General features: G+C 45.9%; 2 protein-coding genes across 3 annotated transcripts in view; one reads left to right on the top strand and one right to left on the bottom strand.

Moving 5' to 3' along the window:
- Positions 1–1,368, top strand: part of LOC103354626 (anthrax toxin receptor 2-like) — an 18,305-nt gene extending 16,937 nt beyond the window's left edge. For both annotated transcript variants that reach the window (XM_008278066.1, XM_008278065.1), the window contains 2 exons: positions 413–493; positions 1,209–1,368. In XM_008278066.1, the coding sequence (XP_008276288.1) occupies positions 413–493; positions 1,209–1,247 (120 nt within the window). In that variant the 3' untranslated portion in view covers positions 1,248–1,368. The remainder of the gene's footprint in view (positions 1–412; positions 494–1,208) is intronic.
- Positions 1,369–1,412: 44 nt separating this feature from the next.
- LOC103354625 (ras-GEF domain-containing family member 1B-B-like) lies at positions 1,413–15,126 on the bottom strand. Its single transcript, XM_008278064.1, has 14 exons — positions 14,884–15,126; positions 8,741–9,271; positions 8,527–8,649; positions 7,993–8,130; positions 7,644–7,859; positions 7,088–7,162; positions 5,042–5,134; positions 4,830–4,932; positions 4,334–4,413; positions 4,110–4,205; positions 3,703–3,798; positions 2,980–3,103; positions 2,791–2,863; positions 1,413–2,705 (listed from the first exon to the last, which is right to left on the bottom strand). The coding sequence occupies exons 2-14, from the start codon at positions 9,263–9,265 to the stop codon at positions 2,672–2,674; spliced, it is 1,776 nt and encodes a 591-aa protein (XP_008276286.1). The 5' UTR covers positions 9,266–9,271; positions 14,884–15,126; the 3' UTR covers positions 1,413–2,671.
- Between the last annotated feature and the right edge of the window lie 4,161 nt (positions 15,127–19,287).

Here is a 19,287-nt window from a genome sequence, read left to right as displayed (position 1 = left end):
ACAGAACTAGACTGAGGGACCATTTAAAGGCCTTTGCAGGTGTTTTGAGTTAACTAGCTGATTAGAGTGTGGCACCAGGTGTCGCCAATATTGAACCTTTCCACAATATTCTAATTTTCTGAGGTAGTGAATTTGGGATTTTCATTAGTATTCAGGTACAATCATCAAAATTAAGAGAAATAAACATTTGAAATACATCAGTCTGTGTGTAATGAATGAATATAATGTACAAGTTTCACTTTTTGAATGGAATTACTGAAATAAATACACTTTTTCATGATATTCTAATTATATGACCAGCACCTGTATGTTGGCTGCTGTCCATCTGACACTGTTGTTCCTTCAAACATGTGTAGTTTAATCTGTTTTTTAATGTTTTTGATTGACTCAGTTGATGTGATTTTACCTTCAGGGGCGTGTTGATGCACTGCTGGCCCTACTGAGGCGACAGTACGACCGGGTGGCCATCATGAGGCCGACGCCTCAGGACAAGGCAAGTGTTTCACCGCTTCAACGAGTCGTTTCCAAATTAAAACACGTATCAATCAAGAGTCCTTTTGTCATGAGGGAGAGTCTCATTACATCCAGCTGGACTGTCACCAACGTGCGATTGTTTCAGCCGCAAATTGTCGGTTTGATCGGAGAAGTGATCCGCCCTCGAGTCCACAGCGATTTGATTAGATAACAACAGAAACTAACGCAGCGCCAGCCTCCCTGGTCTGCCCAGCAGATAAATAACAGCTTGGACTCGGCTTGGCTTTAAAAATAACACGTCTAAATGGCGACGCCTGCACAGTGTGGCGCAGAGACGCTCTCTGATTACTGATCTTTACAGTTTGTCCCTCAAAGCGTCGCCTTGACTGAGCTTATGAAAGACGGACCGTTTTGGGGGGATGCTGCATTTTCACACTGTGGTTAAGAGTTAATTTTTTTTCCCTGAGATTCCTCATGAAGCTCAAGAAGTTTAAGAAAGGAAGCACTGTGGCAGCATCCTTTCAAAATAAGAAATCAGCCCGAAGCAGATGCAACAGTTGAAGACATTTAACTTGTTTTAAATGTGTTGTTTTTCCTCTTCAGTGATCCGTTATATTTTGGCAGATGATGGAACATGTTTTTACTTCTTATTCAGTTTAAACCCATAAACTTCTCCTTTATTTTGTAAATTCTGTTCTCGGTTGACATTTTTCTGCCTCTTCTGTTGTCTCCAGGGCCGCTGCATTCACTTCACCAGAGTTCAGAGTCACTGAAAAACAAGGATCAACTTTTCACTTTTTTTTTATAAGTTCTGAGCCAAAAGATGGCGAATACGTACACTGAGACATGAATGTTGGAAATCATTGTGTGTTGTAAATAAACGTCTTTACTTATCCCCCGTTTCATTGTGTTTGTGTTAAAAACCAAACATCACGTCGTTCTGTTGTTCTATTTATTTGAAAGAAAAAATATAATTCTCTTTTCACAAAGACTTTTCAGTACAAGTACCCTGACCGGCGACACAATGATACACGAAAAAAAGAAGATATTTAGAAAAAAGCATATACTGTATGATAGAAAACACTTATAAAATGAAACGTAAAATGAGCGTATTTAAAACATTTAAAAAAACGTAGCATCACTTTCACTCGTAGCAGGATTTTAAAGGGTCACGTCACCACAGAGATGAAGAGGAGGATAAAGTTCCTGTTTCTACTCGAGCTTCATTCACACCAAACAGAAAATAAAAAACAACCACATGTTCTCAGACTGGTGCTGCATTCACAAAATACTGTAGCTTACCAACACAGAGCCAGCCAACCAGCAACAAGCTCACGGTGACACTTCAGAGAAAGTACGTTAAAAAAAACAAACACTTTGTCAACCTTCTGATACAAAATACGACTTAATACTATAGTAAAGAGAGACGCCTACGACCCGGGCTCACCAGATCCTAGAGGTCATCACACTGAAGTGCATCGTTAGCATGATTAGAACGACGTCGCCGTCAGCATCACCGTTAGAGCCAAAGTGCACGAATCACATGTAAAACCAACCGTCTGGGGAAGTGTTTAGAAATGACCGTGTGAAGTGGGGGTTCTGAAGCACTCAACGAAACAACAAGCAGCAGCGACGCCACTTCTAAAAGCGGTTGTCAGCCCGTTAAATATAATACAGATCGATGTTTTCCTTTCACGTCTCCTCCCTCCGCTGAGCAGCAGTGCTAGTGTTGCAACCATCAGGTCCTCCAAAGTAAGAGTCCTTCCACGTTAGCGTCGCCATGATGGACGTCCACAGGAGATAGAAACCCAATCTGCAGTCTCTCACTTCCTGTAAGTGCCTCGGACAGAGCTGATGTCCAAGAAGAAGAAGCGCGGCTGATGATTAAATCAATGATCCAGGCTCCTCCTGAGAATCATTAGGTTCAGTCTGTGAAAACTCTCCAGCACAGAGGGTCAGAACGTCTACAGCACTGGGATTCTTTGGCACTGGATGGATTTCAGTATCTGATATACAAATCATTTATGCTCCTTGTAATTATGCATGTGGTCCCAGCTGTTCTCGCTCTCTCGCAGATCAGTGTGTAAGTTCAAGACCTGAACATTGGCCACAAACGTGTCAAAATGCGTCCGTGAGGAGGAATCTGTAGCGTTCAGACGCCTCATTCATTTACAGTCTAGGAGAGGTCGTCTTCCTCTTAGGATCGATTCTCTCGATGGAGGAGGGAAGATCTGGAAAACAAAAGGGAACTGGTGTTATTATACTGGTGGATCTGTTTCAGGTGTTTGATTTGCAGGCGTCTGAACAGAAACCCACCTGAGAGACCTTCGGCTGTCCTTCTCCATGTTGTTCTCGGGTCCTTCGCTCTCGTACGAGGCCAGATGCAGCTCTGCAACAATCACACAAATCCAGTTTCATTCGTTTTCCCCGAGGGCAGCAAACCCACAGACTACACCCAGCAGATGGATGATTTTATATTTTATTTGGAGAAGATTGAACACTGACCGTCTTCGCTGAAAACAGGCGTGGTGACGAGATACTGAAGGATCCGGCGATCCCTGTCGAACGGACAGATGACCTGACGCCACACCAGGAACTCGCTCACTTGTTTTGCGAGCTCCCACAGTTTCTGTTGAGAAACAGTCGCAGCAGATGGATTAATACTGACATCTGATTAATACACCTAAAGTTTTACGATGATAAATAACAAGAAGACGAGCATCTCAGCACAACAGGCTGCTTTTCATTATGTTTCCTCACATCGTTTATCTTTTAGCTGAAGCTTCGTCCAACAGGATCAGTGACTTCAGTTGTTTATGACAAACATCGTCACAGCACTTCATAAAAGATTACACCTGTTTCCTCGCTCTGAGCCGATCCTGAGGCCTCCTCTGGCCTCCAGGTGCATTTAAATTCTTTAATTCTCCATGACTATGAAGGTGAAATGATTTCCAGCTCACAGGAGGATAGAAGACGTGAGGAAGTGATAGTTAGCATAATGAAAAGCATCCAAACTTCTGAATAAATCTGAACAGACAACCACTAAGAGGAAGGTGTGTTGCTATTTTTGGCCACCAGGGGGAGTCATGACACCTCTGGTCACAGCCTGGACTGGATCTTTGTGGCAGTAATTTAGAGAATAATCAAACCTTACTGACTGAGAACATAAATCATGTCAACAAACTGACCGTGTTACGTTTAAATTCATCATCTGAACCACTGACTGACCTCAAAGTTGATGTGTCCGTTGGGCAGCCTGCTGGCACAGCCCTCGTTCAGGAAGTAGATGTCCTTGATGAGGAGGCTGAAGAACGGAATCACAATCTGGAGGAGAAACACAGAAGCTGGTTTACACTCACATCCTATACGTGGGGTTGTGAGCTCTTTAGATCAGGGGTGCCCAATCCTGGTCCTTGAGGGCCACAGTCCTGCATGTTTTAGATGTTTCCTTCTTCCAACACACCTGATTCACATGATCAGCTCATCATGAAGCTCTGCAGAAGCCTGATAACGATCCTGATCATGTGAATCAGGTGTGTTGGAGGAAGGGAAACATCTAAAACATGCTGGATAGGGGCTCTCGAGGACCAGGATTGGGCACCCCTGCTCTAGATGAATCCCGTCTGCTCTCTCACCTTCTCCTGGCTGCTGTGCGCCATCTCGGACCTCTGGGTGGCGCCGCGGAGCGCCGTGCGGTAGTTACTGAAGTTACTGGACGGGTCCATCTGGTGCTGGAAGGGATCACACAGAGGAGACGGTCAGTGAGAACCAACCAGTTGGGAAGTATACATCTAATTACAACTAGTGCAGCATAAACGCTATAATCGACCAATCAGAGACGTGCATCAGGGACCGTTACCTCCAGGATTTCAAACTTGTCCGTGTTGACTTTGTTCCAGGTTTTCTTCAGCCTGGCGACAGGACTCATGTTCATTCCAGCTGAAACACACAGGAAACATGAGTATTTACAGAGCCGGGCCTAACACAATGAGCCGGCTGGACCGCTCCGGGCCTCCACTAACTCAGTTTGTACTTCCTTAAACTGATTATCCTGAACTCCAGCTGGCACTGCATTTGTTGACTTTATTCAATTTATCGGTTATTCGACAAAGAAATGATGGGAACTACGGTTTGACTTTAGTGTGCCCCCTTTTTTTGTTGAGAAGTTTGTAAAATTAGAATCTTAGCGTCCAGCAGCGTGTGATCTGGGTGAGATTTGACTGGTTCTGTATTTTCATGTGGGCTGACGTACGCTGCAGCTCACCTGTTACTCACACAGCGCAGAGGCGGACGGATATTGTCTGTAATCTAACAGTGTTTTCATGCTTTTCTGTGTGTTTCCTCTCAACACTTACTGATGATGGCCATGAGAGAGTTGAAGTTGCCGATGTTGAAACACTCCTGAGCCACGTCGATGAAGAACTCGATGATCCGCGCTCTGTGCTTCTTTTTCACCGGCTTTAAGGGGAGAACAAAAGGAGGTGAAGCTGTTTTCCAAAACTACTCACACCCCTAAAACCCCTAAAAGACCAAATGTGAAGTGAGGCGGAGGTGTTCCTTAACGTACCATGCAGATCTCTGTGGCCACCAGGTAGCTCAGCCTGTTGAACCAGTTGACGTAGGCCTCCAGGTTGCTGGTTTTACGCTTCCGGAAGAAACCCTGAGACGGAGGAAGACGATACGGTGAGAACAGTTTTAGCGATTCGATCTGTGTGTTTCTGACTGTGTTTATGGAGTGAGTCACACATTTAGAAAAGGTCTGAGGACAGGACTGTGTGGGATCATAAAGCGAGGCATATAGGGAAAGAGTGCAACATCAAGGGACTGTGGGCAGAGAGGACATATTACTGTGCTAATATTTTAATATAATAGATACGTGTGGAGAAAAACGCCTGAACTATCTGTAGCCTAAAGTTTATTACTAATGATGGAATGAATGAAAAGCTCAAGATCCAGTTACTGGTCCTCCTCTGGGTATGACAGGAAGTGGATCTTCAGGGTTTGTTTTACTTTAATTTTTTATTTTTCTGCCTTTTTTAACTATCATCACCTACATCATCGTCCCTGGCCATCGATTAAACCCTGAAAAACTCACCTCTGTGCATCAAACTATTCATTTAGAAGGTTTTTTTTCAGGAAAATAATCCCTGTCTGCCTCAAAATGTCCATTTTTTTTATTTTAGTTTGTGCAGATCTATGAAGTCTTGTCCCCGTTGCAGCTCAGCACACCAGCTCACCTACAACTCTGCTCAAAAATTACTCTTATAACCGGAAAGTGGTTCAGAAGTAGAAGTATAAAACAGAAAGCTGCAGCCTGCATGTAGGTTTGTTATGCACGAAGCGTCGGAAGTCTGAATTCGTCATCGGCTCGCTGCAGGTAGAAACGCTCTGAAACCGACTGCTGACGTTACCCGTGATGTGTCCGGCATGTAAAAAGAAAACCCTACCACATTAACAAGGCAAAAAAAAAACCCCACTTGATTTTCACCGGAGGAGGTCTCCCAGGTTACCTAATAAATAATTTTATAAAAGAGTAATACATGGAAACAGACCGCCGCTGCTCTATAATTTTCTTCGCTAATGGATCTTGACAGCCTTCACACCCACACAACCTCCAGACCTGCAAACCGGAGTCGCTGTTATTTTCCCCTCATTTACATCTGCTTTTGGGCCCGTTCGGGCTTCTCCTGCGAAACACTCTGCGGCGGACCTGTTTGCCAGAGGTCCGCTTCTATATAAATAAACATTATAAAAGCTTGGTATAAATAAACCTGACTTGGCCGCGATGATGTAATCCCAGAGATTCGCGGTTCTATTAAGTCCTTACACAACACCGGCAGCCCACTCAACTCAAAAACTTCCCCTCTACACTTCAGGACCCCTTTCGCTGACTCAACCGCTCTTTTATCCAAAGTGGGTCTTACATAACCGACGCGAGAGCTTGTTCTAAGCGGCGCTGATTGAAAGCGACCCTTCGGTTGACTTTCGGGACCACTCAGGATTGGAGAGAGCCCCTCAGATGCACTCAGAGCGTACGGAGGAAGGCTATCTGTTTACTACCGGTAAAAATAAAGCTGCGCGGATCCTCGTCTATCTGCCGGCAGAGCCGTCGCTCTGTCATGTGGCTTCGGAGGCAAATTAAGTCGAACTGAAGCAGACCACAAATTACACAGAAAAGCACACTTCAAATCAAAATAACTGAGAATGACTTAAAAATAACTACAATCTGCGGTTTGTCTGTGTTGCTCCTTTGATGCCGGTGATTATAAACAGGTCGCGGTGCTGCGTTCTCACCATAAGCAGCGAGCCGTAGCCGTTAGATCTGTACGTCTGCCAGCTCCGGCTGGAGCGAGATCCATTTCTACCATTTTTTTGTCTTGTGCAAAGCAAATACAGCTGTCATCATTTAGAAAATTCATAAACTAGCAGAAGGAAAAAAGCAAACAGACAAATGAGGGACAAGTATAATTCAAGTTTCCGGTTGAAAGGCTGTGATTATGTTTAATGTGTGAGTGTCTCCCAGGATTGTAATTAGGACCGTGCCAAACGACATAAAAACTCCTCGCGAGCTACAAGAAACTGAAAAACTGAAGAGAGACAAACTCAGTCGTACCTTATGGTTCTCCAGAGGATCCTTCATAGCGAACGTCTGGATGAACTCCTCCGGACCGATGAAGCTCAGTCGATCCTGCAGGACAGAACAGTAACAGGAGGACAGGATTAACAATAATAGTAAGACACAGGATGATGAAGCTGATTTAATGATTTTGACTGGCAGAAAATAGAAACAAGTCTCAAAACAACTGATCTGTATAATTTCTACAAGCATCTCCGTCTCAAAAACAGATCGCACCAAAGTTTTATGAGGAAAACATGAAACAGAAATTCAATGAGTCGCCACACAAGAAGACAAACTGCACGTTTACATGAAGCTTTACATCTCGGCTATAAAAGCATGTTCTGGTGCACGACCAGAACAATAAATCTACTAAATTTAGTTCGTTAAAAACAGGCTGTAAAGCGGTAACCACAAAAACACTGAAAATAATCCTCAAACCAGGACAGCACTGTTTTATCTCACAATACGATGAGCTGACACGCTAGGTTTCGTACATCTTACATTCATATACATATATAAATGCACACATCCTGTATTCTAACACTCTTACCAGCTCGATGTGCGTTAGCTGCTGGGCGAGCACGAAGGGGTCGTCGCACACGCTCAGTACGTCGTTCCGCTGAGCCGAGCCCTGCTTGCTCTTGAGGGAGGCGGGCCGCTCCATGGCCACGGCGTTGAGCGCCGCCACGGCCTCCTCGTACTGTCCGAGGGCCGACAGGCGCTTGATGAGACGCTGGGTCATCTGCTGCATGGCTCGCCAAGAATACTGCAAACACACCACAGAGCAAATCGTAAGAACTAAGGCGGCCATATTTAGCACACCTGTAGGCGATGCAGGCTTAAGAAGCTCTGGTTCTGGTGTTAGTTCCTTGAAGCTTTTAGACCTCAGGGGTTCTGACCTCATCTCCTCGCGCCACGTGGTGCGTCATGTCCTTGAGGCAGCGCATCATCCTCTCGTCCCTGAAGTCGTACGGGAACGTCTCCGTCCACTCGGTTAAGAGCTGCACCAGCTTCGGCGCCACTTCACGGAAACGGATCTGAGACAAACAAAGCGTAGCGCAACAAGCGACACCGAGTCAGACGTGACTCCATTTAAAAGCTCTTACGAGCGAATCCAAACCTCACGGCCTTTATGTTTTAGCAGCCAGCGCTGTCTGTCTCCCTGACACCATACACTGCTATTATATGCTGATTTGTTCACGGTGTTCTCTCCGTTTAGAGCGTTCTCTTCTTTCTTATTTACCCCGAGTCAATCTGAAGCTTTTCTGCCTGCTTATGAAATAGCAGATAAACACTTTCTCCCAAAAACAAGGTGTGGGTGAGCGAGTTTGTGGATTTTATAGTAGGTGTGAGGTTGCGTGGGAGAAAGAGAGTGACAAGGAGAGAAATAATTATACCTGCAAGTGTGTGTGAGTGAGTGTGTGAGTAAGCACCTTATCCAGCAGGGCATCTCCGGACCGCTGCTGCTCCACACACAGGTGACAAACCCGGGTCATGAGCTCGTACGGGTGCAGGAAGAGGCGCGAACTCAGCAGGAAGGTGAACACATATGACCTCTGGTGACGAGGGGAAAAAAAAAAACAGCTTTCAGAGGTCGAGCTCAGGCTGAACGAGACAATAAAGTGTTATTCATGAGCGGAGCCTTACATCAGGGTAGTAGTCCACTGTGGGAACCAGGTGCTGGATCAGCGCCTCAAGAGAAGCTGAGACCAAACTATTGTCATGGTAACACATCTCCCCGTAGCTGGCGGTGATGCCGTGCCCGTAGAGCCGAGCTTTCGCCGCCGCCGCCGCGTTGTTGCGGCAGGACTGCTCGCTGCCGCTGCTGCTGCTGGTGTGGCGGTACGCTCGGCCCGGACAGGAAGTGCTGTGCTGGCGAGGGCTGTGGGGCTGCGGCGAGGAGTACGGGTTCTCCGAGACGGCGCAGCTGCTGTTGTAGTGGTGCTCCTTGGAGGTCACAGAGGAGACGGAGGCGCTGCGGTAGGCGCTGTGGTGATGCGGCACGTCGTAGGGGTTGTCGGCGGCGGAGCAGGCGCCGTTGTAGACGTTCTCCCTCGACTGCTTCGGGACGGAGTTGCTGCGATACGGGCTCTGGGGCTGAGGGTGGTTGTTGTTGTTGCCGTAAGGAGCGCAGGAGCTGAACTTCCCGGCGTACGGGGTCGTGGGAGGCATGATGACCTTTAGAGAGGACACAGAAGAGGTCAGGATAAAAACCACTGCATATGTAACTCTATCCCAGTCAGGTTGTCCATTTGTGGTTAGAGCAGCAAATTAAACACCTTCAATGTTCCTGTGTTTCATTGTAATGATCAATTCTGCTTATTAATTTTTTCCCACATTACCTGTTGCAGTAACTCCTGAAATCCATCCCCTAAAAGTCTAATTTATTCATCTTGCAGCCCTTCTGGAGGGCAGCTGACACTATGCACACAAAGGTATAAAAAGGTTGGACTCTTTCCTTCCACCGCCCTCATGTTATCTTGTTTTTCTGTCCAATCAACTGCCTAAAAGCCAAATCTGTCCAATTAAAAAGCAGTAAATCCATACGCTAAAAAGGCCAAACTGACACATAACCATGCAGTGATTGTAGTGATCAGCTAATTAATCATTCAACAACAGTTTCAGCCCTCACTAGAACAAGCTTTAAGGTTAAAGTCTCCACAGTATCAGTGCTTCTGCAGTCCAAAACCATCCTTCAGTCAACATGAACATCCTGATTACAACCGTCTCCTGCTTTCCCGCCTCCGTACGACGTCAGCACGCCTCCCCTCCTGGGAACGAGGCCGGTGTTTAAGCCGCGTTCAGGTGTTGTGAAAATATCAGTTTGAGCTGCTCTGCAACGTCTGCGTCTGTGAGAGTAATTGCACTTAATCACATAATTTTACCCCTCCTCTGTTTATTCTTTTGGGCTTTGAAAACTTGAAACGACATCTGCTTGTGAAATTCACTTTGTCATCAAGTCATTTGTTGCTGAAATTTCTACAAATCAGCATTTAGGAGCAGATTTCTTTTATGTTTTTCTGCTGCCCTTTGCTTTATAGGATCTTTCGTCGCACCGGTTGAAGAACAACAGGCCGACAGATGGATGATCTCAAAACAGCGCTGATTTTTTTCTTTTTTTTTTGCCTTTAATGGTTGAGATAATTGGATCTGAGGTTGGTAAGCTGATCCCAGGTCACCACCAAGGCGTGCTTTAACTCCGGAGCCATCTTTATCCTGCTACTGTTGTCCGTCTGGCCAACACTTGCCAGCGTTAGCCGAGCCTCACGCACACATACCTCACACAGCGACGTATACACATTCACAGTGCCAGGAATCCAGCAGACTTTTGTTTGTCCGTCACAGCGCCGGCAGAGGAGTGTCTGCCTCGGCCAACATCTTACGCACACACACACACACACACACACACACACACACACCCCTCGTCCACTGTGGCGCCGAGCCCCATGCCGGTATAATCCAAACACACACACATGTCACACATAAACAAATGACGGCCTGAGCGACACACACACACACACACACACACACACACACTCGTATACCACAGCGCCTGGCATGGAGCCAGTGTAAGCCGGTCCGGTGCCAGCTCTTCTTCTGAACCCGCTGATCTCAGCCTGCTGTTCTCCTTCTAACTCGGTTAAAAGCTTACAGAGTCTTTACCTTCCTTGACTCGCAATCAGGAGAAAGCGCGACCGGTGTGGTCAGGCGGAGATAAGAGTCCACGCTGGGTGATATTTACTCCCCACCCTTTCTTTTTCTTCGAGCCTCTGTTTGCACTGGAAGGTGACCTTACACAAGAGGGAAAACTAAAAATTCAATCTGGGTTTTTCCAGACCGGCTTCCTGAAAAGTTGACCCTTCGGATAGTTGTGGCTTCCACGCTGCAGCACTGAAATTGCACTGGGTCTAAATCATAGGTTGGCCTCTCTGCGGACGCCTTAATGATGGCATTGGGAGCGTAATTTCATATTAAAAGCATTGTTTACATTCTCTTGTTTGTAAACTGTGCAGATTGCAGCCTTAGGACCCAGTCTGATGTGGTTCTGACAGTACAGGAGGAGGCAGAGATGTATGGTTCTGTGAGAACGTCGCGCCGCTCTTTTGCTCTTTTGCTAAAGCATTTCGACAGGCTGGAGCAGCATTGCACGCTTTAGGTGCAGTTCCCTTCCAGCTGGCGTCTGTTCCTGTAACGTGACACAGCAGACGAAATATCTCCTGCGTTGACAAATGGCACCGACCGGAGCCGGTGCTGCACAAAATGTCATAACCCAGTTTATCAGATGGTTAAAGCTAATTGAACTTTTGATAGCGCCGCCGGCAAACACCGCGTACTAATAGATTTAAAAACCAGTCAGACGTGTCCAAACTGATTCAGAAAGACAACACAATGTACTGTATGTTAAGGTTTCAGTGTCCGACGCCTGTTTGAAGGCAGCTTTACAGACTCTTTCTGACTCTTTCTCATCATTTAATGTGGTTTTAAAGGGTACACCTCACCACGCCGAGCCCAACGGGAGCGAGGGGAGGAGGAACGAGGGGGAGGTCTCCAACAATAGAGGTATTATCTATCCTGTCATGGCATTAACAGGCACACAAAGACACCCAGGAAGAGATCAGAGCAGATCACAGCAGATCAGACACACACACAGCAGCTTTCACACACGATGACGCCCAGCCTCTGCCTGAGCCCAGGGCCGGGATCACTGCTGCTGTTTTTACATCAGTCAAACCAGTAAAGCAGACTTCTCTCATTCTCCTGCAAGGTGTGAGTCTTATTATAGCTCATTTGCCGTGAGGTCATGTCTTATAATCAGCTCTTTTATGTACAAGTGCAATTAGGGAACCCGTCTCCGTGGCCTTGATAAAGGAGCCCAACAAAAGGCATTTATTGACGTAGGTAGACGTGGTGCACGTGTCTGCAGAAACTCAAGGACAACAGCAGCTCCAAATCAGTGCAAAACAAACTTTAAGGCGTCGCATTTGCCCGCACGCAGCGCGCTACGGTCAATGATAAACAGCGCGATCATGCAAAACAGCGTGCAAACAGTCTGCGGCTAACTTTGTCATTCTAAATATTTCACAGTTAATTGACCCCGGCGAGCATCTCTGTCCTCTCTGACCCACTAACTGACTGCTGAAAGGCCCTGATGGTTAAATCCAGCAGGAGCTAAAAGAAACCAGAGAACATTCTGTCTGAATTCTGCGTTTTGTTCCATCTAATCCAATCTGAGGCCTTCGAGCAGGGCCAGGGGCGAGAAAACAACAAACACCACGGAGCTGTCGGCGTTACTGACCGTGTTGTCCTGATCAGTCCATATTACACGGCTTATTGGAAGCAATTGGGCAATTTAATCAGCTCCAGTGGGGCTCTAATGGCGAGCCAAGCCTCTTCAAGTCGCACTAATTTGTGTAAAGTTCAACACACAGGTGAACAAAGTTGTCAGTAGGAATGGCCTGATAAGGAGGACGTGTAAAACCATTTGTCAGAGCGGTAAAAGGCCAACGTAGCGCAGCGCTATCTCTGTGCTTCTCAGTACCGAATGTACTTTGACACTAATAAGTCGCAGCCTGTGAGACGTGTGAGCGAGAGAAGCGTGTTAGTCTGAGGGAAACCCCTGGCAGTCGGGTTTATTTATACCAATAAACGAGGCTAAAGTTCAGCCTGTGCACATATCACTTAATGTGGTTTCATCAAATCTGCGCAACAGACGGTTTTTCAAGACTTAACCTTTAAACAGAGCAGCTGAGATGATGTCAGCCGGCAGGATTTCGCTCTCCAACTTTGATTTGTCTCCTCGTGTGGGAGTCGACTGCACCTGACATCAGAATACCACAGTCGAATGAGATGAACTGAAATCGTTGGAGTCTTCTAATTTTGCAAGCCTCACACTCAACCTTCTAATTATCACACTTGCTCGCTCGCTAGTTGTTGGTACACCTTAAATTACTTGGATGCGAGCTGAATCCCACTGCGGTACCAACCAGCTCCACCCTGCTGTTGAAACTACGATTGGCAGACGGTGGTGCAAGCGTTCCTGCAGCCGCCCAGTGAGTCAAGTGGAAACAAGCTGCTGATTTTAATTGGAAAACATAAAGCGCAAATGGACAGAGAGTACCTTTACCGCCTGTGGTGCAAACAAAAGACACCTTTTTTCACGTTCTTACAGGAAAAAAAATACCAGAAGACTCTTGTCGGAGCACTCTTCTGCTCTCAGAAGTCAAGATACCTGTAAAAGGAAAACATGCAGGGCTGTTCTTCTACCAAACCGGGTTAAGCTCCTTCAGGTGCAAACAAATCTGAGGTAACTTCTTCATCCTGACCCTGAGTCTTCCTTTTCAATAGGATGCTTTGATTTCTGGGGTCTCGCAGCAGCAGAAAGAAGCCATTTTTATGCTTAAAAACACAGGTTCTGGTTTGCTTTCCTCGCTCCCAGCCTGCATCACTGTTCTATTCATCACCGCCAGGATTCACACGTCACCAACGTACCGAACGTGGGAGGAAACGGCACAAACAAACAGCCCCTCTCCCTGCTGGAGGAAGGTCAGCTGAGGCCTGCAGCCGCCGTAAAAACACCAGACGCTGTGACCCGATGACCGCCTCCAAATAAAGCTGCCCGTACGTCTGATGGACGAGCGACCAGAGCCGGACACCAGATCGACCCGGGAGATACCCGCTGATGAGCCGGAGTTCATCTTTTACTCCAATACACGCTGCTTTAAAGGCGCCTTTTCTCACATGTAACCTCATGAGCGCACACCCACACCTGTCTACTGTATCATCTGGTAGGCTAGTCCAGCATTAACCCAGAGCCAGAAAGGATAAAGACACATTATCTCCTCTGCTGCGAGGATATAATAAACCTAAGCTCTCACACACACACACAGTTTAGTGTTGTCCACAGATCACACAAACCTCTGCCTCGCAGCACAATGGAGGCATTTTTAGGCTGGACTTTCAGAAGGGAAGCGTGAGACTATTTTTAAACCAGGTAAAGTCCCAAATGTGACTGCCTCGGTGTTAATTATTAAATGTGTTTAACCATTTCATTAGAGATTTATTCAGCCTGTTCCAGAGCTTCCTGGGAAGCGGCATTCGTTTCACGGGTTTATGTGGAGGTCTGCAGAGAGAACGGAGCTTTTTAAAGCCTGTTTGGCCAGACTTTAAAAAGCCTCACACACTTTCTCTCAGTCTTTCTTCTTTCCCCCACAGACACAATCTGTTATTCCCTCTTTCTCTCTCCCTCTCACACACCAGGCCACCATGCCTGGGCTGCATTATGGGCTTCTGACTGAGTCATAACAGTAAAAGTAAGAGCTGACTGTGAAAAAGCCACGCTGTGCAACCACAGACCATCACAGGTGCTGGTGAGTAAGGCTGGTTGTGTCTGACAGCCAGCCTAATTATAAAGCTCATATGGGAGGAGGTAAACAATAACAACAACAACAACAAAAGCAGGCAGAGGAAACTGGACACTGGGGAGAATGATGCAGAGTCCCTTTGATTTAACACAATTTACTGGCTGTAAAGTTTAATTTTCAGACATTAGGCTCGTTGCAGCAGTAAAATAAACTTCCATTACAAACAATCTACGTGCTTAATGCAATGAAATTAGAGCTTGTAAACACCATTCTGTGCAATAAAGTGTATTTTTATCACGCATCCAGGAGTTATATAACACATTTCAATGCTGTAAAAAATAAATTTCTGACCATAAAACTTAATTAGAACAAGAATAAAGTTAATAGTTTCTCTAAATACCTCCATCATCCACACCCAGAGCAACTCACCTCTTTATGTGGTGCAGCTTTAAGGTCCGGACTCACTTTTCGGCAAGAAACGGTTGAAAAAGAAAAAAGGAGACGAGACTATCCAAACTATTAGTGATGTCTTGTGACACCAGACGGACGCTGCTCGCTGTGTAACACGCAGAGGAGCGTTTCAGCTGCGTCTCGGTGCCGTACTCTCCTCCATTGTGTGTCTCCGCTCCAGTTATTTCACTCAATTATTTGAACCAGCAGCGCCGTAATGAGCCACAAAGCGAGGCGTATTCAAATGACTTCCACAGAGCCGGGAAAACCGGCCAATCAGAACACGGGGGCGGGTGCCTCCTGGGGACGCTCCGGCCAATCGCGGAGGAGGAGCCGCGAAATCGAAATCTAGCGAGCTCCCGATTGGCTGGCACGGCCTCCGTCGACTTCTCTCTTTGCTGGTGCTGCCAAAACAGTGTTTTTGTTGGAGAGCTGGAGTATGGGAGGTGTAAGGTTTCCTCCCGGAATGTATGTGTGTGTGTGTGTGTGTGTTTGTATGTTGAGCTCAGTGACTTAAAAATCAGTGAGAAAGAGCTTCTAGATGGTTTTGTTCGGTGCTCATTGCGTTTTACGTGCTGAATTCTGTCATTAAGTCCTGTTAGCAAGTGGCAGGATGAACCTCCCTCTTAGAAGAAATAAGCTATGAGCTGAACTATACCCCTCTGAGCTAAATAGTGCTGAAAAAATATCCTGTTAAAGTACAGCTTTGTCCTGCTGATGTTTTGTTTTTTGCATTATTTGCTCCAGTTTCCTGCCCTACCTATGTTGCATTCATTTCAGCGCTGTGTGGAAGTCAGTGGACAGCCGCCATCTTGAAATTTGGTCCAAATTACATAAGAAACCAAGGGCCCATTTTGGGACATAACTGTATCCTATAAAGCCTTACATGATCTTCTACCAAATCTCATAATGTTTGTTTCTTTGCACATGACGCCTTTTTGGAAAGCAAGTGAGAAGAAAGATGCCGGAGTTGGACGCTAAGTGTTGGTCAGTCACATGTCCATGATGACCATGTGGTGGATGATGGCCTGCACTTGATTACCTCTGGTTGCTGGTTTTCATGGGTGACCCTGGGTTAACAGCCCACTGCTTTACAGTTAAATAGCAAAGGAGGTTCTCACCACGTGTGCTGACCATGTCTTCGTGGATTTCCTTGGGGGTCGTACTTGATCACAGCTCTGGATTCTTTCTTTTCCATTTTTGGATCTAACCTTTTAGCACTTAGAGGCTCACATATACACCTTCGTAATGTTGTGTAGGTTAACATTCTGCTACCGACATGGCTAGGACCTGTTGAAACTTGAACAAGGTACCTCTGGTAGCAAATCTTTGGGTCTTGTGGATTGCCCGTTGAGGCCTCCGTGGATCAGATTGGGACGTGGGAAGTTTGGATGCTGGGTCAACAACTTGAGCTCTTGGTCATGTTCTTCAAGCTACTCCTGAGCAGTTTTTCAGTGCAGCATTACAAGTTGTTGTGTTGAAGGAGGTTGCCGCCATTGGTGGGGGTGTGCTTGGCCTGCCACAATGTTTAGGTTGGTGGTACATGTCAAAGTGGCATCCATATGAATACCAGGAGCCAAGGTGTTCCAGCAGAGTAGTGCATCATGACAAGACGTTCAGTGTTGTTTACGTCACCTGTCAGTGGTTTTAATCTTGTGGCTGATCTGCGTTGGTTCACTGCGCTTTGTCTGTCTGTCTTTTTAATTGTAGTTGCTTTCAGTTGATTTATTAAAATCTTTTGCTGCAGAAATCTCTGTCTGGTGCCATAAAAAGACATTAATAAGAGTATAGTTTGCGGTGGAGAACCAAAGCTGTAACTAAGATGGCTTCACAGAGTTGAGGATTGTAATGAAGGTTGTGTTGTTCTTGTGTGGTAATGCAGTTAAAAGGAGGATTATTAGTTGATGGTATGTTCATGTGTCTGATGGTAAGACTTCAGAGTGAGTTTATAACCGTTTCATAGCACTCAATGCTGCTTCTAGTCACAAATGTTTGATGTGTAGTAAACATGCTTTAACTTTATGCAATAGTTCTTCCATGGCGCTTGTTCACAAATAAATATCTGTTCATACACCTCCAGCAAAGACCTGCCACTCAGTTAAGCCATTAAATTGTACCTGATTTGGGTAAATCTATAAACACAGGTCTTGACTCACAGTCGTAGTCTTTACTCAATCCCATACAACAGGGTTTTAAAGGGATTTCACAAACCCACGCGGTTGGAGACGTTACTCAACCCATAACACAAGTTTATCCTTAAATTGAAGTGAAAACATGAGGGTCAGCACAATTACGTTTTCATGTAACAGCATGAACACGGTGTACGTTGCAGCCTGTTGCATCAAGTCTTGTGTTCAGGCACCAGCAGCGTTAAAAGGACTTCAATCAAAACTCAGTCAGTGGACCTTTTTTTTTTTTTTACTTTGTCAGAGTATAAAAACACACCTCATCTCCTTTTCTAAATGTTTAGAATCTACTCTAAATATATATACTACACTCCCTCCAGCAGTCTAATTTCCTCTGAAATATGATAATTACGGCGAGGTGGGTGCACACCGTCCCCACCCCCTCATCTACCGCTGCCATCCACCTCAGCTCCAGTCCGATTCTTTTCATTGCGTAAACATCAAATTACATAAACGCCGCTTTAGACTTACCGTCCAGCCGAGCCCTCGGGTTGTGGGCGGCGCTCATTTTTTGATCACTGACGCCTCTTACATTCTGACACATCACCATTCAGGCGAGAATAGCTGATATGTGAATCTTTCAGGCTGCGGGGTCTTTCTCATTTCAATAACCCGACTCCCACACCAGGCACCAGAGTGCACAGCTTCCGGCTGCACTCCTCTGTGCGTGGATCACAAATGTACTGAGACAAAAGTACGCACATGGACATCTACACATGCGCGCACATGCGTCTCCGGCTTCCGGTAGCACTTGACCTGTGTGGTGCTCGGCGAGGGCCCTCGTGGGATTCCACGCTTTCGATTGACTACTCGACACCCACGAGTGTTGTTGAGGAAGACTTCCCGGCGGAGTGGAATATGAAATCAAGGATGTCAGTGTAAAAAGAGTAGCCTGAACTAGTGGTCAGCATGTTCTAAAACTCATCCCTGAGCAGCCATGTACACTTTGCAGCTGGAGATTCTGTCTTCTTAGGATGACTTTGAGCATTTCATTCTCGTCTAATATTCAATTCAATTTTATTTCTATATCGCAGTTTACAACATATTCCATCACATAGCGCTCAGGGTGAAGGCAGGTTCACCTGGACAGGTAACCAGTCTATCACAGGGCTACACTTAGAGACAGACAACCAAGCACACTCACATTCACACCTACGGACAATTTACAATCACCAATTAACTTCAACATGTTTCTGGACTGTAGGAGGAAGCCGGAGAACCCGGAGAGAACCCACGCTGCACGGGGAGAACATGGAGACTCCAGACGAGCCACCTGCAGCCCTAGTCAGGTATAGACCTTACAAATTTGAACAGAGAACCCAACAATCCAGAGTAGCCTTTGGACTTCCTCTGAGCAGGCGGTTAGTAACAGTGGGAAGGAACCAGAAACCCCCAAGCAAGGGAGGAAAAAAGCCTCCGGCAGAACCAGGCTCAGGGAAGACGGCCATCTGCCTCGACCGGTTGGGTGAGAATGGCGATGAGGGGGGTGGAGATAACCGGATATTAAAGGTTTAATTGTATTAAAATAGCAAGAAAAGAGAAAAAAAACCCTAATCTGTGTGCTTTTGCATATTCACAGAGCTGGTGTGTGCAGGTGTTTTAGTCTAGAGCTCAAATTAAAGTCAGTGAAACCCGTTTCCCTTTATTGAAATGCGTTTCTTATTTCTCATCACGTTGAAGATTTCAGAACCTAAGAAGATGTGAGAAGTCGGTAGACTATGTCGCATTGAATTGTGGAGTTAAACTGATTTTCAGCATTTTTGTAGTGGACCAGAGATCACAGCACAGCATGCCGCTATAGGAACTACAGCATGTTAGCATCAGCGGTTCTCCTGCTCGAGCTACAGTTTTCTAGCTCGCTATGCCATCGTCCAGGAAATGCATCCTCCCTGCATGCAAAAAACTGCACAACAGCTCAGTCTCCTTATTTATAGTTCCTCAGAGTAATGAGTTGACAAAGAGGTGGATAGAGTTTACAAAGAGAGCAAAGGATCATCGACAAAACCCGTCTCTACAGTGGTAGTTTTACAAACTTTCATCCATTGCTATTATATCTTCATTATATATATATATACATATATATCTTTTCTATATATCCTCATTTCTATATTCTGTGCTTGCACTATTCTTTTGTGTATGTGTATTTTTATTCTTGTGTTTCTCTGTGTGCTGCTGCTGACAACAATGTGAATTTCTC

The sequence above is a fragment of the Stegastes partitus genome, unplaced genomic scaffold, assembly GCF_000690725.1.
Source record: "Stegastes partitus isolate 25-593 unplaced genomic scaffold, Stegastes_partitus-1.0.2 Scaffold114, whole genome shotgun sequence".
Lineage (NCBI taxonomy): Eukaryota > Metazoa > Chordata > Actinopteri > Pomacentridae > Stegastes > Stegastes partitus.
The sequence above is the reverse complement of the archived record's forward strand: the minus strand, read 5'-3'. Positions and strand labels throughout refer to the sequence as shown.

Coding starts and splice junctions, on each gene's coding strand:
- LOC103354625 (XM_008278064.1), bottom strand. CDS start 9,265: ATGCCTCCCACGACCCCGTACGCCGGGAAGTTCAGCTCCTGCGCTCCT. Junction 4,206..4,333: donor ACAAGTTTGAAATCCTGGAG/GTAACGGTCCCT, acceptor GATCCCTTCCAG/CACCAGATGGACCCGTCCAG. Junction 3,799..4,109: donor CGCACAGCAGCCAGGAGAAG/GTGAGAGAGCAG, acceptor TTTCTCCTCCAG/ATTGTGATTCCGTTCTTCAG.